The 26,779-nt window shown below is 39.4% G+C and overlaps 1 protein-coding gene across 1 annotated transcript; it reads left to right on the plus strand.

Moving 5' to 3' along the window:
* Positions 1-1,156: 1,156 nt before the first annotated feature.
* Positions 1,157-26,180, plus strand: RAD21 (RAD21 cohesin complex component). The gene is made up of 14 exons (XM_054816477.1): positions 1,157-1,362; positions 8,518-8,691; positions 10,556-10,685; positions 12,888-12,987; positions 13,994-14,100; positions 14,989-15,192; positions 15,856-15,981; positions 16,163-16,285; positions 17,424-17,647; positions 17,970-18,129; positions 18,503-18,654; positions 19,673-19,822; positions 21,267-21,350; positions 24,360-26,180. Exons 2-14 carry the CDS (start codon positions 8,548-8,550, stop codon positions 24,549-24,551), a joined length of 1,896 nt encoding a protein of 631 aa, XP_054672452.1. The 5' UTR covers positions 1,157-1,362; positions 8,518-8,547; the 3' UTR covers positions 24,552-26,180.
* The last annotated feature ends 599 nt before the right edge of the window (positions 26,181-26,779 follow it).

A 26,779-nucleotide genomic window follows, 5' to 3' on the forward strand; every position in this document is an offset into this window, starting at 1 on the left:
AGATGTTATTTTAACAAGGTCTTTGTATTTTGGGTCTCTTTGGGCTAAAGACTGTTTGCTGTTGATCCAGAATGTTATGTACTCATAGCTTCAGACTTCCTAGTGCCTCAGAGAAAAGAACAGAAAAATCCTATTCCCAAAACCAGCATCCTTGGTTTTTCCTTTCCATTCCTTTTACCTAGTCACTGACTCCTGTTTCAGTTCAGTTGTAGCCGCAGTTCCCTGTTACACCATAAGCGATTATCGTAGATTAGGAAGTTAGGAACAAGAAAACCTTTCTAAGTCCTGTTGAAATCAAGTTACTCCAAACAAAGAAAACACTCGGGGTGTGCATTCACAAAGTGACATACAAGAAACACCTGCAGTGTCCCAGATAGCAGGAGTAAGCTGCAAAGCTCAGAAAAACCTGCTGTGTTAACATCCTTAAGGAGGAGGCTGTAAAGAGGGATGGACGTCTGCTTTAAATGAGGCTTTCGTTTTAAAACAGTTTGGCTACAAATTCAGAGTCCCCTTCAAGACAGTGCTTTTGGTTTGCTGGGTACCCAGAGAGCCGAGCCCCTCATGCAGGCACGCTGGGCCACACGCCCAGCCCAGGCCGGACTCGAAGTTGTGCTCTGCACCCCCGACCGAACGGCGTCCCCAGGCCGGGCCCGACCGCGCAGCAGCCCGGGCCGCACAGCCACGGTGAGGCACACGGGCACTCCGCAGGCAGGCTGCCCGCCGGGCTGCCTGACCCCTCTCGGGACGCAGCCCCTGCTCCGCTCCGCCGCCGCAGGGAAGAGCGGCCGGGTCTGCGAACGGGGCCTGCGAACGGGGGACCCCGGCGGCCGCACGTTGCCATAGCAACCGCGCGCGCGTGCGCGCCCGCCCGCCCAATAGCCTCTTCCGTCTCCTGCCGCCCGCCAGAGACCCCCGGAACGGCACCGCACGGCCCGGGGAACGGCGCAGGCGCAGTTACCCGGTCCCTGCCTTAGCCCCGCCCCGCCCCTGCGTGCCGGTGTCAATCACCCGACCTTTCGTCAGCTCCGCTGCCCCGCCCCTTCCCCTGCGCGGTGGACCGGAGCGCCGGGAGCGGGCGCATGCGCAGTTGGCCGGTTCCCACTGGGTGCCCGCCTTCTCGCGGCCCGTGGCACGGAGCGACGCGCAGGCGCAGTGTGCGACGGCCGGTGCCGCGGGGGAGGAGGGGGCATTTTAACAGTAAACATCCTGCCGATTTGAACGGCTGGTTTGGGCGGCAGGAAGGGCTGCGGCCGCCATCTTGTTTGTTTGAGTGAGCCGCTCGGCTCGGCTCGGAGGAGCGGAGCGGTTACCGAGCCCGGCCTCGCCAGCCGCCGCACCAGCCTCCCCCTGCCCCGGACCAGGGTAAGGAGTGGCTCCGGCCGCGCCCGCTCCCGCTGGACGCCCCGGTTCGCTGCCGCCGTCGTCCGAAGGGGCATGGCGGGGGCCGGCCGCAGCCTGGCTCTCGGGGAGCTGCCGGCCTACTCGAGCTCGGCTACCGGCCCCCTGCGGCTGGGCACGGCCGCGCCGCCTCTTTGGCCGAGCCCTCCCGGCGGGGATGAGCGAGTGGCAGCGGGAGGGGAGGGCCCGCCTGGCAGCCCAGTGTGCAGCGTCGCTTGGGGCTTCCCGGGAGGGGCAGGACGGCAGGGCCGCCCCGGGAGCCTGCGCCGGGGCTGGGGGCGCGGGGCCGGGAGGTTGGGGTGACCTGCGCCGAGGTCGGGCGCAGTGGGGCCCCGTCTGCGGCCTGGCGATGGCCCAGGCAAGACCCCGAGGGGGGGAGCGGGGAGGAGGCAGAGGCGGGTGTGCGCTGCGTGGTGGAGACGGTCTGTAAGGCTGGAGCGGTCACACGCGCGGAAGCGCAGTGGCCTCCCCTCTTCCACGGGAGATCGGGCTCACGGGGAGGCCAAGGGAGCAATGTGTCGGGGTCCGATGGCTGGAATAATGTAACAGGTCCCTGGCTGTGGGCTGGCACAAGGGTCGGCGGGGCGGCTGCAGTCTGGGGAGGGGGAGAGGAGCAAAGTTTTGTCTGCCTGTCTCTTATTTTCTCATGTAATTTAACTTCTCGCTTGGGTAAAGCAGACTCTTGAATGTTCGTGCGATCCTCACTAGTAACATGTGAACTACCTTCTGGGCACTGTGACTGGTGATCTGCAAATAAAAGACCCCTTTAAAAATGCCTACCTTTTGAAGAATTAAGATCTTACTCTAGCAGCTTCTGTGGACACTGATATAAATCTTGCTATAGTTTTCAAGATTTATCTCTGATCCTGAATGAAAGGCTTCTGTTAAATATAAACCGAGGTGTTGTGTTTTGACCAATAACAAAGGAAGTTTTGGGTCACTGTGACTAATTGGCATAGCACTGTTTCAGTGAAAATGGCTTTTCATTAAATTTAGACACACGAAAACATTGTAAAATTGGAGACGTTATCATTTAGGCCCCCGTTGTGTGAACATGTGCAATAAGCATAGGCTTTCATTAATCTCTTTCTCAGTAAAACTCGTTGCATCAAAAATGGGGAAACATGAAAGCATTAGTAGGGCCAGGCTTGCATTTTATTTTGTAAAGGTTCATTTGTAAATATTTGACCTTCTGTGAAACTTGGAAACACAAAGCCCACTGATCTAGAGTTTTAACTGGAGAGGAAGTAAGTGTGGTGGAGAGAATAAAAGGAGGAGCAAAAAGTTAGTGAGACCTACAATAAACTTAAATTACCACACAATTAAATTACTCTTGTCTTGCCATCAGGGTTGCTGATATCATGGGATTTCCCACAGAAATGAGAATAGTTGCCTCAGTTAATACATGAGTTTAACTTCTTTGAGGCAAAACATTAGGTTTTTTTTTACATTTGGGCTCTTTGGGTGAACAGTGCAGAGGAATAACTGCTGCAAAAGACAGAATAACATAAGGAATTCTATTCTGTTATTCAACTTATATACATTTAAGGACTGTGTTAATACAAGGTTTCTGCAAGTTTGACTTGGAACTGAAATTGCGCAAAACAGGTTGGGATAATTGAGATAAGGCCTAAAATTAAAAAGATTCTTTTCCACTGGATGAGTGGACATACTGAATCTAGGGGCAAGGGCAGGATACTTGCTGAGGTTTAGATATGAAAATGGAGTTGTGGGGTGGGGAACAGCGTTCATAGGGTTCAATAATCTCAAGCGCTGTACAATAATTCTGAGTGATCTGCCTTTTGAATTAGTAACTTAGTGGGGCACTGGTTTTAGCAATTTGATTATGTAGGTGCATAGTACGTTGTAATTGGAGAACAGCAAATGCAGTTCCTGTAAGGAGTGGTGTGTTTTGAGCAATTACAGACCTGGTAGTGCAACCTCAGCAGTTTTAGGAATTTAGGATTTTAGGAAAAATGTTGGTGGAAAAAAACAAGACCAGGAGACAAATGGAAAATGCTGTATGCATTTATCAATGGTATGTCAAGTTGGACTAGTTCAATTTCATCTCTTCAGTAATTGATTTTGTGGACATAAGAAATTGAGGTGACTTGTCACTGAACTTCAGGAAAGCTGCAGGTGCCACAAAGAAATATATTAAAATTCAAAAAAATTAGGATTAACCAGAGAATTATAAAGGTGGTTGAAGCAAGGAGATGAAATAAGGTAGTGCTGAAAAGAGGAGTTATTAGTGGAGTTTGTGAAGACTGGTCCTATGATGAATATTTTTTTTCAGTGGCATCAGGTATTCAGTGTGCTAATGAAACCTGCTAGTGAGACGTTAGTAAGTGCCCACACCGGGAAAGTTTCAGACATGTAAGAAGGGCTGTGTAGTGAAGGATTATGAGTGAAAATTGAAGAACTCAAAGTACAATTGGAGGGTCAGAGTAATGCTTCTGGACTTCCGAAGTCTGGCAGGGTCAACTCTGCTGCAGGTGCACAGGATGAGCTCACTCTTCCCCAGATCACCCAGGGCTGGCTTGGCTTAGCAAAACAGAAACAGGGATGGCACAGGAAGAAAATACGTGTGTAGGGGGGAACCAGCAGAGAAGAGAGATTGAAGGATAGCATAAGAACAAATGAATTAAAATGACTGGCTGATTTTTAAACTGTATGGAAGTTGTCTGCTGATCAGTGGATGAATGTGGTTCTGAACAAAAGTAGGTGATAATAAAGCAAACTGAAGATTGAACTTAACCAGTGATCTCATGTGTGTGTATACATAACCTGACCTAGTAGAGTAACAAGCAAGTGGATTTAATGGGCTAGAGTTAACTACAGTCAAAATATGGTGAATATCAGTTGTCTGCAATATTGTGGTCAACTGTTAGTTCATTAAGCTTCTTTCTGAATGTCTTGAAGGATGGGACTAGCTACATGAGAGTGCTCTTCAAAGTTTAGCTAGTTAGCCATTCTAATATGCACAAGGATTTTAAGACTTAATAATTGTGAATTGATGGTTAAGATGAAGTTTGTAGGTAGCATTGATCCAATTTTCTTGTTGCTTCTTTGGGAGGATCAAATACCTGATACTTGGATGAGAGCATGAAGGAGGCAGATTCTGGATCAGACCCTGCATACTATCTGTATTGTATTAGTTTTGCTTTACAGTTTCAGTTACTTTGTGTATATAATTATAGCCTTTTTTTACATTTCTATAGAAAGAAAAATATAAATAAGATTACACAATTGTTGAGGACCAATTTAGACAGAGGAACCTGAGGACAATTGTGGCACATTGAAGCAAATTCAAAGTTAATTAAAATCAAGTTTAAAGTCTTTTAAAAACACAATTTGGTAAGATCAGGATTTGGCCCCACCTAGTCCTGTGTGAGTACAGATTATTTTTGCCTCAGAGCAGTGCAAGCAAGACAGAAAAATGAGTTCTTAGAACACATTTTAAGGTCCTGGTTCGTATCCAGTCAATTTCAACAGTTGTTATATTTTACTTTACAAGCTTTTTAACAGCTGTCAGCTACCCTTTTTGTTTTGAGGATTCTTATGAGTTGCTTTTGCAGCTAACAAATGTTTTTTGTGTCTGTATGAGCACTCTGCCACTTCAAGAAACTCTTAATTCCTCTAACATTCATCCCAATCTCAAATTATGCCAGAAAATCTATTTCTTCTCCTTTTATGCCACTGCATTAGCATACTGCCCTATGAATTAAAAATCAGACAAAAAGACTGAAATAAGGAAAAGGATTACCTGAAAAGAAACAAAAAAATCTAGAGAAAGTGAGAGCAACCATTGGGGCCTGCTTTGAGCAGTTGTGCTGATGTTCTAAACAACAGTAGCTGAACTGCTGCAGCTCAGAACCATAAAGGTGGGATTTGTACAGTTGCTGTAAGCCAGGTATTACCATACAGAGCAGAGCATCTGCTGGAACTTGGAAGTGGCAGAGACTCATATTTTGACAGGAAATTAGTCCTTTGGGCAATAGAAGTATTATTAATAACAGTTCAGATTAAAGCACACTTTAAAACTATCTGTAGTGTGATTGTCATTGTTTCTCCTCATGTATTTTGCTGTATCAAGGCCTCATTAAGGGGTTAAGAGAAACAGATGACCTCTGTCAGAAGGTAGTTATTTTTGGTTCTGATTCACTCCAAAAGTTTTAAGTACCCTGCACATGTAGTATAATCTTCTCATTAGTCTTACAGGCAAGTTTTAGGCTTGATCCATAACTCCAGTACTGAGTGGTAGTCAAATTTAGGAAAGACTACAAACACAGGTGACCATTTACTGTTTCTGTGCCTTCCCGTGGTGCAATGGTTTTCAGCCTCGTTCTTTAATGTAATTGCTAAGGAAGCATATGTTTCGAAACCTATTCACGTATCTTAAGCCCCCTTATGGGGAGTACTTTGACTTGGATTGTCAGTTAAATGACAAAGAAGTTAATGTGTCTGTTTAAAAAAAAAAAAAAAAAGGTTGTGAAATCATTAGTCTTAGTGTGATCCTGACACCTCAGTTTTTTGGGGAACCTTCTTTCCTCTTAGGCATCTTAAATAGATGTGTGTCTTAACTCTTGCATTACCCTTGCTATCTGGGATTTAAAGGGCTAAGTTGTTTGTCTGAGTTGTCCAAATAGTGTGTTCCAGATTTAATGGGAAACCTTCAGTATGTTTTCAGGGTTACAGTTAATTATATTTGAAGTTTTGTGAAGCCCATGCTACATGTTTTAATGATGGTAAAACATTGGTGAATAATTGTGCCAAACTCCATGAATCAAAGTCCATTTTTTGCAACTGTTTTTGGAAGTTTTTAGTGGAGTAATACAAGTGGGTTTGTTAACCATATATTTTTGTTTTCCCCTGTTACATTTAGAGGTAATTTACAGGCCTGCTGTTACCAGAGCAGTGTATGTGTAGCAACTCAAGATGTCAAAATGCTGTGCTACAAAGTTATGTCTCTGCATATACAAAAATATTGTGAGGCCTTTGAAAATGCACAAGGGATTGAATAATCTGCTGGCCTTTGAGCCAGTGTGATGTCTTTCAGAAAACACCGAGGGGGGAGTAGGATACCTTCCTTTTGATAACTTTTGTTGATCACGGCGACTTCCAAATTTGTTTTGTTGTGCTTCCTAGAAAAGCTTGCTTATGGCCATCTTTGTGCAGTGCTGTCCACACAATCTCAACAAGTAAAAATGGCATTTTAACTTTTTGTTAATCTGCAGCTTTGTTGTGACTCAAAGCTATCAACTTCATTCCTAAGAGTAGTTTTAATCCTTTGTATCTACTGTGTTAACTCGAGCTGAAGCTGAACATGACCTTTATTTCCTTTAAATCTCTCCACTGTATCCATTCTTGGTTATGAAGAGAATTAGTGGCCAGTCTGTCATTAAGACAGATAGGCTTGATAAACAGTTCTGTTGTCCAAACAACTCCGTTCTGTGTTCAATGCACTTGAATTCAAAGCTTTCATCATCTTGCAAGTTGAATGATACCTATGAGCGGGTACAAGTGTAGAGTATGGTACCACTACAAACATAATTGCCCTATCCCTTTCATTCCTTCAACTCCCACTTATTAAAACAAAACACACACATACCACCCTGACTCCAAAAAAAAAAGAAAAACAACCTGCAAAAAATATATTATTGGCCTTTATTTTCAGAGATCTACCCCTAGATCTACAGTTCTTCATTTGTTATCCAGATATCTAGTGGTTGGCTCTGCTTTCACTGAACCATTAATACCAGTGCTTCTTTTGCCCCATACTTATTTTCCTAGAAGTCACAATTGTGCTTCTTTTCTTTTGTGAAGCATACCCTATAAATATCAACAGATCTACCCCAGATGCTTTGAAACTTGTTTCTTTTACCTACAAGTAAATTGGTATGGTTTAGGAATTGGCTTCCTGAGAATATCTCTCTGGCTGTCATGTTTACCAATGCCTTGTGTTTCCCTGTGTTCCCTGTTTGCTTAGAAGTTGTGTTGGCATGCATTTGGGAAATTCTGGGGGTTTTTATGGCTAGAAACTGATGATCCTCACACTGGTTCTGCCCAGATTAAACTGCCCTGCTTTTACTGTGAGGTTTCTGTGCTTCCTCTGGCAGTTTTGCTGTAGGCATGGAGGAGGGAAAAACTGAAATGCACTTGTTGCATCTCTCCTGTTCTTCTCTTCCACTTCTTTTTCCCTAGTTACGGACATTGCTGGAGAAAAAGCTGTTAGTGGAGAATCTTCTACCTCTTTAAAGCAAACTTTTTTTTCCTCAACTTGTAGTTGAACTGAATCATATGCTTACCTCATGCATGAAATTGGCATGTTTAGATCATAAGATATCATGCTGTTCTGCTTCCCTGTAGTTTGATATGTTGGCATCTTATCAGCTGTAAGAAGGTAGATGCTAGATGTGTAGATAAAAGAAAGTCAATGTCTGTTTCTCTGGTGAAGGAGCAAGAAGAAAAAATAAATCTTCAGGAAGTTTGGGATAATGCAGTCAATTTTCTTACCGTTTTTATCAACACTTGAACAAAAAATATGAAGCATTACTAAGAGGATTATGAAACGGAGAGCAGTCTGTTAGCAGTGAAGATATCACTGTACTTTTTGTTTAAGAAAATATGGTGAAGTCTGAAAAGTTTAGGACTGCTTATTTTATAGTGATGAATGTTTTACTAAAACAATGTAGAATATATACTGATAGAGTATAGTAGTAGCTACTAAATTAAGAGTAGAAAGAAATGGAAATCGTAGAAGACTACTGTGGACTGAAAACTGAGACATGTTTGTTTGCATTATATGAGTTTGCTATCATTACCATAAACTTTAATCAAGATTTTTTTTTCTTGCCGGATGGCAAACATTTTAAATTATGTAAGTGGTCTTTGGTTGCTGTTCTTCCTGCTTTATATTTCCTCTGCAATAAATATATATGGTATATTACATGGCCACTACTTGTAAGTGTTGGCTTCTTAAATATTTTATACAAATAGTCTGACCTTAATGATTGAAAAGCAAGCACGTGCTTTCCTTACTGTGGATAAAGGGTGTGTTTACAAGGATGTTCCTCATAAAAAAACTAGAAAAAAAATATTTTGCCTTTCTCTTTATAGGTTTGCACTTTGTTTTAGACATCTGGGACCATGTTCTATGCCCACTTTGTCCTGAGCAAGCGTGGGCCACTGGCCAAAATCTGGCTGGCGGCCCACTGGGATAAGAAGCTAACCAAAGCCCATGTTTTCGAATGTAATTTGGAGAGCAGCGTGGAGAGTATCATTTCACCAAAGGTATCTATTTTACACTGATACAATGTTATCTTGTAGTGAAAAGAAATTGTGTGTACAGGTGGTAGTTACTATTTGGGTCACTGAAACAAAATTCTTATTGTTGCTATTGTAAAGGGTGGAAAGGTCTGTTCAAATGTGAAATACTCTATTGACTCTTTGATTCTGAAGAGTATTTTCTTGTCAGCTTTCTAATGCTAAAGTATCATGCAATTTAGTTACAAAGTGTTTTGCTTTGTATAAATGGAGGACTTGTACCTTGATGTACCCTGCATCAACTGGAAGCAAATGTTTGGAAGAGAGGAAAGCTCAGGCTTTCGAAGAAGTAACTTTTAAAGGCCTTATGGCCTCTTTCAGTGCTGTTGTTATTGGGAGCTATAGAAATAATATATTCTTGTGTATGCTTGTGACCAAAGTTCAAAGCATGTTTCTACTTAGCTACAGCAAAAATATCTGAAGCATCGTGGTAGCTTGTAATGTTACTGGTTATATAGGATAGTTTTCCATATAATAAAATTACTACACTGTCATGTAAAAGCCTTGCTTTTAGTCTCTGGTTTTCTGGGAAGTGAATAGATAGCAACAAAACTGAAAGAACATAATGCTTCAGGATGGCTATTGTGAAACCAGAGGAAATTTTGAGGAACTTGGGTTTTTAAATGTGTGTGTGTGTCTGGGGTTTTTTGGTTTTTTCCCCCTCTACTAATGACAATGAAATTTTCCATTTAAGAACTAGTGGACTGATATGGTTGTGACTTTTGTCGCTTAACCAATGTCTGAATGTCTTGTAAGAAAAACAACTATTTGAAAAAGAAAGAAAACTTATTTTTATCTTTCCTTTTAGTCGATACAAATATAACAATGTTTCTATAATGCTATTCTGGATTTTGGAAGAACTGCTAAGTATAAGCAAAAGATGTGTAGTACAATCACACAGATACTTAGTATTCCAGAACAGTGATTGGCTTCAGTGTCAGCTCTGGAACAATTTAGAAAGAGGAAGATAATGGTCATGGATTCACTAATGACCTGCAGTGTTCTTTTAGAAAAAGGAGACGTTGATGGGCACTCTTTCATATATTTAAAATGCGTAACACTTTCATCAGCTGGAATATTAGAAAGAGAATAAAAATTTTGAATTCTTAGAGTTTGAGGTTAAACTCTGTATGGCTTAATCTTTCTGGGAGACAATTATTCCATGTACCCTTCAATACAAGTTTCATGCTCTTTCAGACTAAAGTAAGAAGAGTCCTTCCCTGGAATTCTTTTAAAATAAATTTTCTGTTCCCACAGCAGACATTTGATCACATAGTAAAGCAGTGAGGTTAGAGAGGAAAGGAACTTAAACTTATTTTAATGTGGCAATTCTTTTTATTGACACCCCACATCTTGTACTATTTCTCTCTGTTTTTCTCCTTAACTGCAGAATGGAAGGTGGAGAAGTAACAGTTTTTAACCAAATTTTACTTAACCAAATAATAATTTACAGCTGTCCAAATTTTTGTATTTTTCACTTTTTTTCACAATTAAAATAACAAAGATGTCAGAGAAAGATGTGGTAAAATGGGTTAAATGGGTTTTGTCTTGTCACCTTTTTTTTTTTAACTAGACAGCAGTATTTGGGAATTCCTGGAGTGACCTGCTATTAATTTACTGATACTTGCCAGGTCATCCATAAATAATACATAGAGTATCATCTTGAACTGTAGACTTTGCATTCTTTCTTTCTTCAGTTTTCTACTGATTTTTATACTTGTTTTGGATATTTGATGTTATTGAAAAACTCATACAAAGCTGACTAAAATATCATTAAAGGAAAAAACCAAAAACCTACATCTAATTCACTGATTGTGCAACATGTTTTTAGGTGAAGATGGCGCTTCGAACCTCAGGACATCTCCTACTAGGCGTTGTTAGAATCTACCACAGGAAAGCAAAATATCTTCTTGCAGACTGTAATGAGGCTTTCATTAAGATTAAGATGGCTTTTCGTCCAGGTATCTGTCTTTAAGCACTCTGAAAAGTTATGTTGTTATACCTTCTTAATAAATATCATTATATACAATTCTACCTTCCTATCTCTGTAGAAGAATTTATTAAAAGTTCTACAGGATTAGAAGAGAAGTTCTTTACTGCAGCTTCAGACTGGCAGTATGACTGAGTTGTGTGCTGAAAAACATCTTTTAATTGAATTCTGAATGAAAACTTTTCCTATTAGTGCTGATTCAGTAAAATCGCAATTATGATTTTTGGCTGTTGTTGGTGTATGATGTTAAATGGAAATAAGCTGTGTGGTTTTTACCTTCTGTTGCAAGTCCGAAAAGGGGCAGCTGCATGTACTAAATAAAAGCACAGATGGGAGCTTGTTTCCATCAAGGGTAAATATTGCCTTGCCATGAGTTACAAAAGAAACATAGAAGTAAACTGGTTTTTTACCACTTTAATATTTTGGTTTCTGGAAATAATGTGAACTCTAATGTGCACAACAAAGATGATTTCCTTTTTGTATGTGTGACGTATAACTTCCCCCTCTATTGTTGCTTACTTTTAAGATTTTTTCATGAAGATAGGGAGCCATATTAATACCTGAAATGACTTTCCATCCGGCAATTAATTACTTGGCTTACACATGGTTGATAGTTTTCTTTAATTCTGGCCTGGGAAACTTTTTTCCAGCTGGACTGTAGCTATGGCAGTGATGCTGCTGGATAGTCACAGCTGCTGAATCATATTCTGCCTTTTTAAGTTTGTGAGTGTAATAGATTTAAAAGTTGAACTTAAGGAAGACTTTTTAAAAAGGGCAACTCTTGAAAGCCAGTGCAACAGTAAATTTGAGGAAAGTTAGAGTATATAATGCCTTTATCTTCATTTCGTGATCTTCATGTTGTGATTCAGGCATTGAACTTTATGTAACTTCCAGTGGCAATTTGTTGACTGTTGCGAGTTTTGTGTTTATTATTGCATTAACTTGCCTAGGTGATGAGAAGATGTAAATTTGTCTAATTTCACAAGGCAATCTGTTTTCCCAATTTTTCCACTCCCAATAGAGTGCACATAGAAGGTGAAGCACCTTAAAACAAGATGTACAGAAAGTGGCATGCTGACCTGAAACAAGTTGAGGCACTTGTCTTTGTTCTCACTTTATCACCTCTGTGGCTTAGCTATTGTGTTGATCCTGTCTGCTCTGAGAATCATTTACATGTTTTATTTTGAGCAACCAACAGGTAAAAATATTGGATAGCCCTGAAAGGATGGACTAGGTTTCTTCATTCCTAGCCAAGTACCAAGATGAGTAAACTACAGACTGATGCTTGTTCCTGGTCTCTGTGGACAGTGGTTCTTTGATTATCCATTGCAGAGGGGAACACAGTGGGCAGAGTGTTTCTGAAGTATCTGTACCTCAGAATTGCCTGTGTTGTGTGGGTCAGAAGGCAGAACATAGAGCTCAAATCTTCTGCAAGTTACAGAAGGAATTGAACCTGCATTTCCCATGCACTTTCGAGTGTCCTGACCTCTAAGCCTTTGAATAAGAGAGGCACCAACTACTGGCACTGTTTGTGTGATGCCTAATGTGATAGTCATGCTCTGAGAATGCCCACTGAATAGCAGATTAAGCATCTCGGGAGGATAATAAAAGGTATGTATGTGGTTTGGGTAATCCAGCTTTTTTAAATGCAGAAGCCTAAGAGTTTGTGTGGCCCATGTACAGTCAGTACTGTGCTGGGACTTCCAGAGCTAACTGAACTGACTAAATGACCAGTAGTAAAGTAGTCCTTCTGTGTTGCCACTGCTTTACCCAAACCAGGCTGCTGTGTTGCTGCTGCTTTACCCAAACCAAAATATAGGACTAAAGAGCTCATCTGGGGCATCATGATAAAATGATTTCGTAGCAGGTACCTGCATAGCGTTGTGATGAAATACGATGCCTGTGTTAGCTGCACAGCTCTGCATTGTGCTACACAAGCATTATCAAAACAGTATACAAATCAAACATTATACAAGGGCTTGAAGGTGTCTATTTTAAATTTAGACTGAATCTCAATACTAACATTATCTAAGATTTCTTCATAGGTGTCTGGCATCGGTTCAGTTCAACAATTTAAAGACAAGCTCATACAGAGAGAGCAATGCTGAAGGCAGGGGAAAAATGCTGTCCTTGTCAGGAATGGGAACTCATATCTGAATGTTCTTCTCTGCAGGGGTTGTCGATTTGCCTGAGGAAAACAGAGAGGCTGCTTACAATGCTATTACCTTACCTGAGGAATTTCATGATTTTGACCAACCACTTCCTGATCTAGAGTAAGCTTGGTTTGGTTTTTTTATTTCCATGCAAATGGTGTTTGATTTTAGCTGAGGAGAACCTGGTTTTAAACAGCAAACTCATTGCTGAATTTAAAAAAAAAAAAAGTCTGTAGGTAACTTGTATTCTTAAGTCTTATAATATACCAAGCAAGTACACAATCATCTTTGTATTGATTTTAAGTTCATAGTAGCATGTCATTTTAACCGAAGTTAAAGCTGTTCTTACAGAAGCTTTTGAAAAACTCAGATATGTATTATAATTTTCTTTTTTTTTTTTTTTTTTCTATGCAAGGCACTCTACATCACATACGTTCTCAGGTTAGGATTAGTTTTATGGAAAAGTCCTTGTTGACCTTCTGTAGTGGCACTTTTAATTCTTAAAACTTTTTGATACTAATGGATTACTTGTAAACATAATAACAAGTATACAACTTGAATAGTTCTTGATCTTTAAAATAAAATGATGTTGCTCTTTTTGTTTACTCATAATGGAATTTCTGGGATACAGTTTGCTTTACTCAGTGTTCTATTTGGTTTATGTTCAAATTAGTTTATATACTAATTTCAAACTACATAAAAATTCTGTGTTCTTCTAAGAAGCTTACCTTAACACACCACAGAGCGTTAACTTGGTACTGTTACTAGATATGCTTTTTGATGAATTATATTAATAACTTTTGAAGTTGAAGCAGGGGAAATCTGTTCTTAGTTATTAATTTGGCCTTTAAAATTAGTGACCCCAACGTAGCAAAGAGTAAGAGAGGTTACTGATACGATTCCCAGAAGCTAACGCAACTTGGATAATAGTTTTCAACCTTGAATGGTCTTACTGTTTTAAGTAGTGTTTTCTATTCTGTATTCACCATCAGCTTTTTCATTAACTGAATTAAGTGTATAGTGTACGTTTTAGGAACTGATTTCATTTATCTAAGCAAGCTTTATCTGTTGGTTGGTTTTGGTTTTTTAATGTAGATTTTTAATAATTACTTTCTATTTGTTTAAGTGATATTGATGTGGCCCAGCAGTTCAGTTTGAACCAGAGCAGAGTGGAAGAAATTACAATGAGAGAAGAAGTAGGCAACATCAGTATCCTCCAGGATAATGATTTTGGTAAAAATCTCATATATTATTATGTGTTACTTAAGCTACTTTTGATAACTGTAAAGTTACAGCTTTGCAATTACTATGGAATTCCCACAAAGTATAAAACAAATTAGATCAAACATGCTGTGTTTCCATACATTTGATTTTTAGTTTGTACATGTTCGTTTTTCCAAAAAGCATGTTGTCTAATATTCAGCAAGCTTCTAGCTGCCTATATAAAGCTGAAGAATACTCAGTCAGGTTAATTAATGAAGTGCTATGTCAATTACAATTTTCAAAATGTGATGTGAATATGAAGTCAGCCATTGCTTTAATCATAGGCATGTTTTCAGTCAGAAACTGTTAGGAGATTTCTAAAGCTGCTGAAGCAGTCAGTGGTGACTAGTTTACTTCCTTCAGTATCTTTTCAAGGACAGCATTCTAAGATCTGAATCAAAGCCCAAAGGCAGTTGTATTTGAATATCTAGCTTCCAGACTACATAATGTAATCTATAATTTAGTAATCTTTTCGAAAGTATGATCTCGGTATTGATGGTGGTGTTGATTTGGTATTGGTTTGTTCTCTGTACATGAAGCCCAATCTCGAGGCATAAGGTACAACTTTTTTGAATTCTTTGGAATTCTTTGGTTTCAGTGCAGCTAAAATTTAGTACGATCTTGCTAAAATCAATTCAAATAAGTATAATAAAATGCTTTGAAGAGGAAATGTTTATAATTGTTTGAATAGTATTTTCACTATGGTATTGCTGGGCATAATTCTACATCTTGTCATTAAGTCTGTAGTTAAGATAACTTGAAGTTTAGTCTTATATTTGGGCCTTTGCTGATTGATTAGCTAAGTCTCTTGCATCTTGGTTCTTTAGCATTTATAACAGTGAAATTGTATTCTTGCAGGTGACTTTGGGATGGATGATCGTGAGATGATGAGAGAAGGTAGTGCATTTGAGGATGACATGCTAGTGAGCACCAGTGCTACCAATATCCTACTGGAACCTGAACAGAGCACCAGTCACCTCAATGAGAAATCTAATCACCTGGAATATGAAGACCAATACAAAGATGATAATTTTGGAGAAGGAAATGATGGTGGAATATTGGGTATGTTTGAGAAATTTGGGTTTCCTCTGTCCTACCTTCTGCTTCAATAATTAGTTCTTGGGGGATAGGGGGGATGTTGTTTCGTTTGTTGCCTAGGTCCCCCCTCTAAGTTTTGCCTTCAGCAGTGGAATTCTGGTTTGTGAGTGCTACAGCAATACAGATGATGCATAGCATGTTAAGTGTTGGCACTAAATGATCTTTAATGTCCCTTCCAACTCAAACCATTCTATGATTCTTTGATTTCAAATGAGGTAAAATTAAATCATCCAGAGTTTTTTTCCATTCTGTATGTAATGTTCTTTAGAGAAGAATCAATATACAACTCTTCTTGTCCTTTGACTCCTTCCAAGGGTTTAATTAGTATGTTGAGAATTGTATTGATTGCTTCTCTGTGAAGTGTGAAGAAACCTAGTAAGATGCAAATATGTGGCAAGTGTGTTGTGATAAAGGTTATCTGTAAGCTCAAAATTTTGAGCTGAAATGTGCCTGGAAAAAGCACTTGTAATTGCTTTTGTGTTGGCATTGAGAGTATAGGTTTCTCTAACCTTTGCACTGTCTTTATCTGTGTTGTCATAAATTTGTCTGTACTTCTTTATAAATTTGTCTATATTTGTTTCATGAATGTGCAGATGCAAAACTGATTCTTTCATATGGTTATTTCAGATGACAAACTTCTCAGTAATAATGATGGTGGGATTTTTGATGACCCACCTGCACTCTCAGAAAGTGGAGTGATGATGCCAGAGCAACCTCCCCATGATGATATGGATGATGATGATAATGTATCAAGTGAGTATGATCTAAGGCTAGATCCAGCATTATCTGTTTTCAACTAATTTGAGACTGTAATTCCTTAAAAACATGTTTCAAAAGTATGAAATGTGGTAAAAGGTGTGAAGGAGGGGATGAGAAGCGTGGCACAGTTTCTTAATGTTTTGACGTAGTGCAAGATACTTGTTCTAATTGGCAGTGGGTGGACCAGACAGCCCGGACTCAGTAGATCCAGTTGAACCATTACCAACTATGACTGATCAGACAACGCTTGTTCCCAATGAAGAGGAAGCTTTTGCTCTGGAGCCCATTGATATAACTGGTGAGTAAGCTACTTGGGGAATATTTTACTTGGGTCATCAGAGACCACCTTAGCTCGATGGAGTGGAAATGAATGTCTAGCACTGCTGCTGACTCTGATTCTCAGTTGGAAGAGAAACCAGGGACCAAGTGCTGAATTCCTTTTATTCTTACAGTAGGTTTGTAGTTTCTGCAGACTGTGTGTAGTGGCATGATACCGTAGCTTTGGATAAACATGCTAGTTAAAATACAATGAGTTGGAATTTAACTTATCATGTCTTTAATTCTAATACAGTATCTGTAGTGCAGCACAGTTCTTGGTAATGCTATGTTTGATGGCCAGGAGTGACTGAACTTCAATGAATTGCTGAATTTGGGAGATACATCTTTGTATTTGAACTTCTTTGTCTCTTTCTCTAATGCAAGACACTTTCTTATTTTAACTGGTACTGTATTTGGCTCGCTATAAACAGATCCCTGCTTTATTTAAAAAAAAAATCTGGAAAAAATGTAGTTTGTCCTGTGTTTTCAGACTGAACTCTAAGCCCTGATTAACTGCTTGGCCAATTAAAAAGCCCTAGCACTGCCCTCTCGTGGCAAAGTGAGCAACAGAGGTCCTAGCTGATCAGCTGGGACCAGCAAAGATAGCATTTGCCAGAGCTTCAGGGTTTGCTGCAGCATGCCAGGCTGTAAGCAGTTTACAGTAAAGTCATTCTAGAGCAGGATGAGAGGTACAGGTAAGATAAACACCCACACTTACGCTACCAAAGCTCAGATAGGACTTAGGGGAAAAAGTTGGTGTGGTATTTTGACTTTGGTCAGAGAGAACTTACATCTTGGGGGTTTGCTCCTGAAGAACACCAGCCTGTCAAGCAAGCTATGAGGGAGGGAGGCATGTGCAGCTGAGGACATTGAGGCTTAGGGAGATTCAGTAGAACTACAAGTATACACAGAAGAATTTGTAGGTTATGGGACAGCAATCATAGTGTTTGACCTTTCATAGTGCTTATAGCTTTGCATTCCTTCTCTCAAAGCTAACATTACCTTAGATTCTTGAGGCAGCTTTATCATGAGCAAATAAGACCTATAGAGAACCTGCAAGATTCTTCTACCAAGTGGTGTCTGATCTAACCTTCATTACTTGCTAAAAATCTCAACAGTCAAGGAAACCAAAGCAAAGAGGAAGAGAAAGCTGATTGTGGACAGTGTGAAAGAACTGGATAGCAAGACTATTCGAGCCCAATTAAGCGACTACTCTGATATTGTTACTACTTTGGACTTGGCACCTCCTACTAAGAAACTGATGATGTGGAAAGAAACTGGTGGAGTTGAAAAGCTTTTCTCTCTGCCTGCACAGCCTTTGTGGAATAACAGGCTACTGAAGGTAATGTTTTTTGTGCAGGTTCATTTTTAAATGGACTATATTCAGGATTGTGGCTCATATATATAGTGAATATCAGCGTATGAATAGTGATATAGTGATAGCAGTATTCATCATTTAAAAAAAAAAACCTCATTAAAACAACTAAGATAACACCAATGCTTAAAATATCAGTTACAGAAATAAATGGGTTTTTTTAATGTTACTACTGTTGGAGAGCACCTTAAAAAGTCGGAAAGGAAGATGGCCCATAATTACTTGATCTGAAATGAAATTAAGGACACTGAGATCTACAGTAGTGAATAATGTAACCTTTCCCCTGTAGCTCTTTACTCGTTGTCTTACACCCCTGGTACCAGAAGACCTAAGAAAGAGAAGGAAAGGTGGAGAAGCTGACAACCTTGATGAGTTCCTTAAAGACTTTGAAAACCCAGAGGTTCCCAGAGAGGAGCAGCAACAGCAACAGCAGCAACGAGATGTCATTGGTTTGTGTCTTGTCAAAGATGTTCTGCTTTCCCTTGGAGCTTATTTTTCTCTTTTGTTTGTGCTTAATATTAAGTCGCCAAAGATTATGAATGAAGCAAAGAGCTTTATAATGGTTGTTTAGCTTGATATACAGTCTGTGGCTTGTAATAGTTTTTTTTTCCTAGAAGACACTTAGAGATTCAGTTTGATCCAGTGGATTAAATGGGGGTTGGACTGGGTTGTATGCACATCTGTACCAATTCTGTTTGTCACTGCAAAAACTATGCAGACTGCTAAGAGTGCTCAATTCTAAATTAATAACAGACTGGACTTGGTACAGTTTCAAATTACATTAAAGTATCTACAACTGGGGTTTTTTTTTGTGGAATATAGATGAACCTATTCTGGAAGAACCAAGTCATTTACAAGAATCGATGATGGAAGGCAGCAGAACCAACCTGGATGAATCTGTTATGCCACCCCCACCACCTCAAACAGGTGTTAAACGCAAACTGCAGCAAGTAGAACCAGAGCCAGTGTTACCTGTGAGTAAGATCTTTTTTCTTCTTTTTTCTTCTTTATTTCTTTTTTCTTTTTTGAGAATGAGGAGTGGGTAGTGTCTTTGAGCAGAAGTGACACACACTTGAGGCACTAGCTTTCTGTGGTGTTGTGAGATATGCTGGAGTAGTATCAGAATCTTTGTCCTTGGGTAGTCTTGATGGTGTTTTTCTTAAGTGAAAAGTTTACTGAAACATTTTAAATGCAGGTAGGATTAAGAAGTGGCACTGTCTACTCCAGAAAAAGTCTTGAAGGAGTAAAGTGTATTGCCTACAAAGATATCAAGTTCTTCTGCTTGGCAAGTGTATATGAACGGCTTTCGCTGATGAAGAAAGGATTGTGCTAGCTGCCCAAAATTCCTTTTAAAGATAGTGCTAATGTGCCAGGGTTATGGGTTCAAAGAAAAACTTTGATTTTTAGGAAAGATTTCCTAGTAGACTTGGAAACTAGCTTATATCTACCTCTTCTGTAAAAGCTGTGATGCAGTGTGAAAGGAAATCATATTTGTGAAGGGGAGAGGAAATGGGTGAAATGAAAGGTGTATTTTTTTCTGAACACTTACCTGGTGAGAACAGTGCTGGTTTAATTCCTTCATGCTTGTATTGCAAAGAACAATGTTTTGATATTTTGAAGATGTCTTGTTCCAGTGAGTTAGTGTGTTCATGTAGCACCGCATCTGCTTACGTGGGATTTTAAAGCTGCATGTGCTGATCCAAGAAATGAGATCAGTAGTTTGGATGGTAGACTAAGTGAAGTTATTGGAAAGCCTTTTTCTTTATTGTGGTGTCATAATTTCTGGTTTGAGTAGAATCTAAAGGATTAAAAATACATGTATGGACAGCAAAACAAATTGCTTCTCATTTTTTCAAAAATGAAAAATTCTGAAAAATGACTAAGATTTAGAGACTTGGGATTTTGTGAAACTGGTTTGTAGCATTAACATTCTATTGTAAAAGCACCGATAAAATGATGCCATCGGTTTAACTGTATTATGTACTTTTAAAGCATCCAACATCACAACAGCTGGAAATACCACCTGTAGAAATGCCTCCAGAGGAGCCCCAAAACATCTGCCAGCTAATACCAGAGCTAGAACTTCTGCCAGAAAAAGAGAAGGAGAAGGAAAAGGAGAAAGAAGAGGAGGAAGAGGAAGAGGTAAGAACTCTATGTAGAAAGGGTTTATATGTTTCCCAGCGCTGTTTGACTCTGGATTCATTAAATAACATAAGAAATAAATCTTCAGTCCTTACTTGGGAAATGATAACCTTTGGAAATGTAGATTTTTAGAATTATTCCATGACCATTTTATATTATTTATATTATTCTGTTTTATATGTTGCATATACATTCCTTTTTGAACTAGAGGGTTCTCTTGAATTAGAGGGTTCTGCTGGTCTCACACATGGTTGGATTATGATGCCTTATACAAGAAGTTCTGAACTTAGTTTCACGGTTCCATTTTAAATAGTTCATGCCACTTAGTAAAAGTAGATTCTTGTAAGAAAACCATCCGTGTCCTAAAATGCGATAACTGCAGTTGTTTCTTAGCTACAATATTTAATATTCTGTGGATATCAAAACAAACTTCATTGATTCTTTTTATTTTACACCCAAAATGCATAATATTAAATTAGTTTTTTAAAAACTGTTTTATTGTTGGAAAAAGAATGTATCTGGACATGTGAAGCTTTCTTCTGTAACAAGTCGCATGTGCAGAGACATGTGAATTACTTTGGTTAAGATTATTTTCATAGCAATGCAAAGAGCTGTTAGAATAAACAGAATATTTTCAGTTTGAAGGCACCTACAACAATCATCTAGTTCAGCTGCCTGACCACTTCAGGATATCGCTGGATGTAGAGGAATGTTACTTTAAAAGTAGTACAATGAAGAAATACACGCGGACTTAATTTTGAGAAATAAAAAAATTGGCCGTACAGTTTTTCTGCACAGTTTGAGGTTCTTGAGTTAAGACTGGAGACAAAGCAGATACTGCTTGCATGTGTCGCTTATGCGGTGATTTTTTTAATTGTTGATTTAAAATAAAGTTCTTATTTACAAAGCCATATATAACACACCTTCCATAAACAAATACTGTTCTGTGTAGGTGTTTGTAACCACTCAGGTCCCCATGTCCTGTGAAGCAGCCGGCCCTCGCAGCTTTTAGGAACAGCCTACTTTCCTTCTCAGTGGTTCCGTTTCCACAGCAAAATGAGAACATGTCTGGCTTTGTTAATGTTTGCCAAATAAAAGCATTGTTGATACAGTGTTCAGTACTAGCAATCCCACATTGCACTGAAGTGTCTTTTCTCATTTAGCTGTCATGACTGAACTTTTGTTTTACTAATTGTGACCATAACATTTTGAGGTACAATCATAGTGGCAGGCAACCGTACTATGGTACATCAGCTCACACGTGTCTTCCTTCGTCCTGCTTCCTGCCTCTCCTAGAGGTATCCTGTGACTCAAGTTGTCTAAACCTTCTGGCTTGATGAAGAGAAAAAGCTGCAGTGATATCTAGAAATACCTCTCTTATTTTGTAACTCAGTGGATGAAAAGATTATTGTTTTGTAAATGTGTGAATTTTGACTGCTTGCAGGAAGAAGATGGCACAGGGGGTGATCAGGATCAAGAAGAAAGGAGATGGAACAAGAGGACTCAACAAATGCTTCATGGACTTCAGGTACACATGATAATTTACTGTATCTTACAGTAGCTTTTGAGTGTGCCTACTGATGCTTTTGACCTGAATTAAAAGGTTAAGAACGAGCTTTCTTTGCAGTAGACTCTACAGACTTAAAATAACAGTTCTGCATTAGAGGGAGAAAAAAGCTTGTAATTGATTAAATCATAATAAAATTGTCACTTTATTCCAAAGAACATTTGTAGTAAAATTGTTCACTTAGCTGTTTTTCAACCTTTATGTCTACATTTGGTGTGCAAGTAAGACTCCCAGAAATTCAAATTTTAAAATAATTGGGTTTGAACATGACCCTAGGCAAACCGCATCAAGGTCTAGGGATATAACTATTTTACAGGATGTTTATTCCCAGCTAGGCTAGTTTGAAAACTTTCATGTTATGATAAACCAAACCTACAACAACTGGGGTAATCTGGCTGAGGTGCAGCATTACTTTTCAGCATGTGGCTTCAGTCTGCACAGATAATATTTTTAGGACAGATTCTTGCTTGCAAGAACTAAAGAGCTTTTTTCATAGAATCATAGAATGGTTAGGGTTAGAAGGGACCTCAGAGATCATCTAGTTCCAACCCCCTGCCATGGGCAGGGACACCCTCCACTAGACCAGGTTGCCCAAAGCCTCATCCAACCTGGCCTTGAACACTGCCAGGGATGGGGCATCCACAGCTTCTCTGGGCAACCTGTTCCAGTGCCTCACCACTCTAACAGGAAAGAATTTCTTTCTAACATCTAATCTAAATTGACCCTCCTTCAGCTTAAACCCATTACCCCTTGTCCTGTCATGACACTCACTCATAAACAGTCCCTCACCAGCTTTCCTGTAGGTCCCCTTCAGGTACTGGTAAGCTGCAGTTAGATCTCCCTGGAGCTGCCTTTTCTCCAGGCTGAACAACCCCAGCTCTCTCAGCCTGTCCTCATAGGAGAGGGGCTCCAGCCCTCCGATCAGCTTCGTGGCCCTTTTTCTGATAAGATAATTGAACACACTTAGTATACACTTGAACTTCAGTGCAAACTGCTGTCTGTTTGCATGTAGATCTCTGTGTGTATTTCATATATTCTTGGACTACCTTTGCCTTTCAGTCTAGTTTGTGGTTCCTAAACCTTTCTTCCTTTAAACGTTTTGGCAACTCTAGTGTCACTGAACTGTTTCAGTTCCATTCTCTAAACTGTTTTTGTTTTGCAAAGTTATCCTCACTTTTCTGTGAAATTGATAGGCTCTGTCTCTGCTGATAAAAGCTCATTGTCATTATTGTATCTCTGAATGTCCAGTATAGTGGATTGGGGTGGGGGAAATGCTGCTGAGTGTTCAGTAAATTGAGATTTTGTAGTATTTTGTGTTCTATTAAGTTTCTCAAAAATGATATAATCAAGAAAAAGCTTTACATTTCTGGAAAATACTAGAGTTATCGTAAGAATTTCCTGCTTACATTTCTAAACAATGAAACCTTAATTTTAAACTCCTAAATAGCCTTTATGACACTTAAATACACTTAAATTTAATTAAAGATTACATTGTAAACTAATGTGATTTAAGTTAGTTCTTTTGCACATCTGCAAGAACTCTGCTAGTTTAAGATTGTTTTAAAGTGTTGTTGTGGTTTAACCCTAGTAATCAGTAATCACATAGCCACTCTCTCACCTACCCCCTGGTGGGATGAGGAGAATTGGAAGGGTGAAAGCAAGAAAACTCGTGGGTTGAGATAAAGACAGTTTAATAGGTAAAGTAAAAGCCACGCAGGCAACCAAAGCAAGACAAGGAATTCATTCGCCACTTCCCATGGGCAGGCAGGGGTTCAGCCATCTCCAGGAAAGCAGGGCTCCATCACGCCTGACAGTGACTTGGGAAGACAAATGTCCTAACCTGAATGTGCACATACCCATCTTTTCCCCAGCTTTTATTACTGAGCGTGACGTCATATGGTATGGAGTATCCCTTTGGTCAGTTGGGGTCAGCTGTCCTGGCTGTGTCTCCTCCCAACTCCTTGTGCACCCCCAGCCTATTTGCTCCAAACCAAAAATGTTTGCTCCCATCCAAACCATAGCACAATGTGAGCTACTGTGAAGATGATTAACTCTGTCCCAGCCCAAAGCAGTACAATTGTTGCTGAAAAATAATTTTTAAAGTATGCAGATGTTTAGTCAGTAAAGTTGCATAATGTTTTTCTCTCTGAATGTTTCATCACAGTTTCTGAAAAGAACTTCAGAATTTTCTTTGGACTCTGTCTAGCTTTTTTTTTCCCAATTCTTTCTCCCATATGCCCAAAAGAGCATCACACTGGATGGCTGAAACATTAAGCCTGTAATGAGATTTGAAGTTAAGATCTGTTTAATATAAAGTAATTTGGTTTGGCCAGCCTAATATCTTTTCATCTAGTAGATATTCCAGAGCAGACAGTTCTGTTTTAAATTGAAGACGTCAGTTGTTGTTCTAGCCAGCAAACAGATGTATTTTTCTGTTGGTTTTTTTTTTTTTTTTTAATATTCCGGCCAAGACTTTGAAAAAACTGTAAGCGACTTTGGGTACTTAGTTTCAGACAAACAGCATTTTTAGAAATAAGCAGGCTTTCTTCTTGGGAAAATTATGCATCTTTTAAAGAACCTTAGCTCTTGAAATTTTGTTTTAAGCAATAAATCTTGCTTATTTTTCTTTTGAGAAATAAAACAGGTTTTTTTGTTCCTATTTAAAAATATTTGTCCCATTGTCAAAAGAGACTGCTAGCTGTTGGTGCAGAGAGAAAATCCTGTGCTATACTACAGTGTTTGTGGACTATGCGACTTGCACGGATTCAAGATTGATTTTTCACACATCTCTGGGAAGCCTACTTGGTTTCATTTAGATAAGATCCATATAGAAATATTTTTATGTACATGTTGAGTCCATCCCAGTGCCTTGTGGTGTCCTGGGGGTGACAACAGAATCTTGCTGACGGACATTCTTAATGAAATGTAGTTCTCTATTTAATTTGTGGTATCAATGTTTGTGTTTTTCAGAGAGCTCTTGCCAAGACTGGAGCGGAATCTATCAGTTTGCTTGAGCTGTGCAGAAATACGAATAGAAAACAAGCAGCTGCAAAATTCTACAGTTTCCTGGTACTTAAAAAACAGCAAGCTATAGAGCTGACACAGGAGGAGCCTTACAGTGACATCATTGCAACACCTGGTCCCAGATTTCATATTATTTGAATGGTTAGCTGCAGCAGAGCTAGTGCTCGTTTCACTAGTGCGTCCATGTATTGCCCCATCTGTAGGGCCCACAAGACCATTGCAGAAAATTTAGATTTTATTGTCTGTATAAAGTCCTTGGTTTTCTTTTTGGGTATTTTTGGGTTTTGTATTTTAAATTTACCACTTTAAATCTTTAGTGAAACTGCTGGGTGGGTGGCTTGAGTTCCAACTGCAGAAACCAGACAGCTCAAGGACCCAGATGAAGATTGTTTTAACAGCTCGGAGCAGATGTGTGCAATATTGGTGCATGTAATGTTGAGTATCAATGAAAATGTCTTACAATAATTTGACTAGTCGATTCAATAGTGATATTTTTAACCTCTACAAGTAAACCTGAATGGCCAACCTATTTTCTGATTAAAAACTTTGCCAAACTCGTCTAAAATGTTCAGTCTGCTTCTCATAGTAGTTTTCTTCCCCTTCCCTAGATCTTTGTGCATACAGTGGGTCTCTTACAGCTGCCAATATGAAAGGTAGTGCCTGATATCGTCGGCTTGCTTTGTCACTGCATTTTTGCAGTCAGATTTTTGTAGCCCTTGATGCTAAGGGGAAACGGGTGTCTGTGGAAAGCACTTCCTCTATGTGATACTATTACGTACATGAAAGGACGGAACATGTGTTAAGCATTTTAGACGAAACATTCCTTTTCACTTATCACCTCATTACGGTCCACTACTGATAATGGCTAATTACTGTTAATAAGCGTCAAATGAAAACTCTGGTCATTTCATTTAAACCTTTAAGATATCAAAATGCTTTAGGTTTGTTAGAGCTGTATATAAACTCCAGACTTTTTAAAACGGACTTCTAGATTGTAAATTATCTGATTTTTATTAAGCAGACGTATGAAGATAAGAATAAGAGAAGTTGAACAGATTGCCGTTGTAAAGATGCTAAATTCGTATACCACCTGTACTGAAAGGGCAACAGGCTTCAATATACAGTACAGACGGGCACAGTTCCACTTAATTGTGTAGTGTATTAATGGCTTTTTGGATATATTTATGGTTTTAGTATCGATTCTCCCAATAATGCACACTCCTGTGTTCAAAACATTTTATCAGTTTTGCAAAAGAAGTCCCATTTGATTTTACTTACGAAGAATGAAGCTTTACTGTTAGACCAGGTAGCACCAGAAATTATGTGAATATGTTGATTATGGAAACCTGTCTTAACTTTTTTTAGGGCAAAATTATTCACACTGAAGGTTCTGGTTTTAATGTTGGCACTTTTGTGAAATAACTTTGGGACTCTGAAATTTCAGTGTATACTCAACTGTAAAATTATGTGAATGTTTAAAAAATCTGATACTACATGATGACCATGTTTTAATAGTCCTTGAAAAACTTAATTGTATAAAGTTACTGCAGCTTTATTTTCAACATGATGTGCCTGTAAAACCATGATTTTCCCCTTTGTAAAAAGAGACATTGTAGATAACTTGAATGTTTAATTATAGAAAAGGTCATTAGTTTCTTGTTACACATTTTTAGTCTGTTTTTGTTGCTTTTCAAGGTTAATATTCTTGAAAATAGTTGATGCTGTTATGTATAACTTTTCTAATAAAAGTTGTGTTATAAGCTGTTATGAATTAGCTCTGTATCTTGTTTGAACACCTTTCAGTTATGTAGTAGGGACCTAGCGGTTAGGGGTTGCTTGTTTTGGTTTTAGGAGTGGAAGTGTAACGATTTTAGCTCTTTGAGAGATTTAAAGCCTGAATATGTAAATAGATTTCTTGCCATTAGGAAGGGTTATTCCACTGGCCATACTGTGGTTTTGTTCAAGCGTTCTGTGCTAGGAATGTCTGTGTGGAAAATTAGGGGAGACTGTCTATAAAATGTGATTCATCTCCATGCCAGTCCCTTCTGAATGCCAGAACATATCCAGCTTGAATTCTTTTAGCTCTGCTGTTCCTTTGCATCTAGAACTGCCTCTGCCGGGTACCTCAGTGCTTCTGAAGTTCTGTGCTCCTGGTAGATCCCGCAGAAGCAGCGCGTCTACCATGGAATCGCTCTGTTACAGGCAGAGCTTTCACAGAGCCCAGGGTCAGCTCTGTCAACGTGAGCTGTCTGGAAGCTGACAAACCAGCCTGTGTCCAGTACAACTTAATGTGGGCTCCGTACAGGCGGCTGCGCTGCTTTTGGGCTCCCTGTGGTAGCAGTCGGGCTGGTGCTGTTTGTGCTGTG

This window comes from Grus americana, chromosome 2 (assembly GCF_028858705.1).
Source record: "Grus americana isolate bGruAme1 chromosome 2, bGruAme1.mat, whole genome shotgun sequence".
NCBI classification, from domain to species: Eukaryota; Metazoa; Chordata; class Aves; order Gruiformes; family Gruidae; genus Grus; species Grus americana.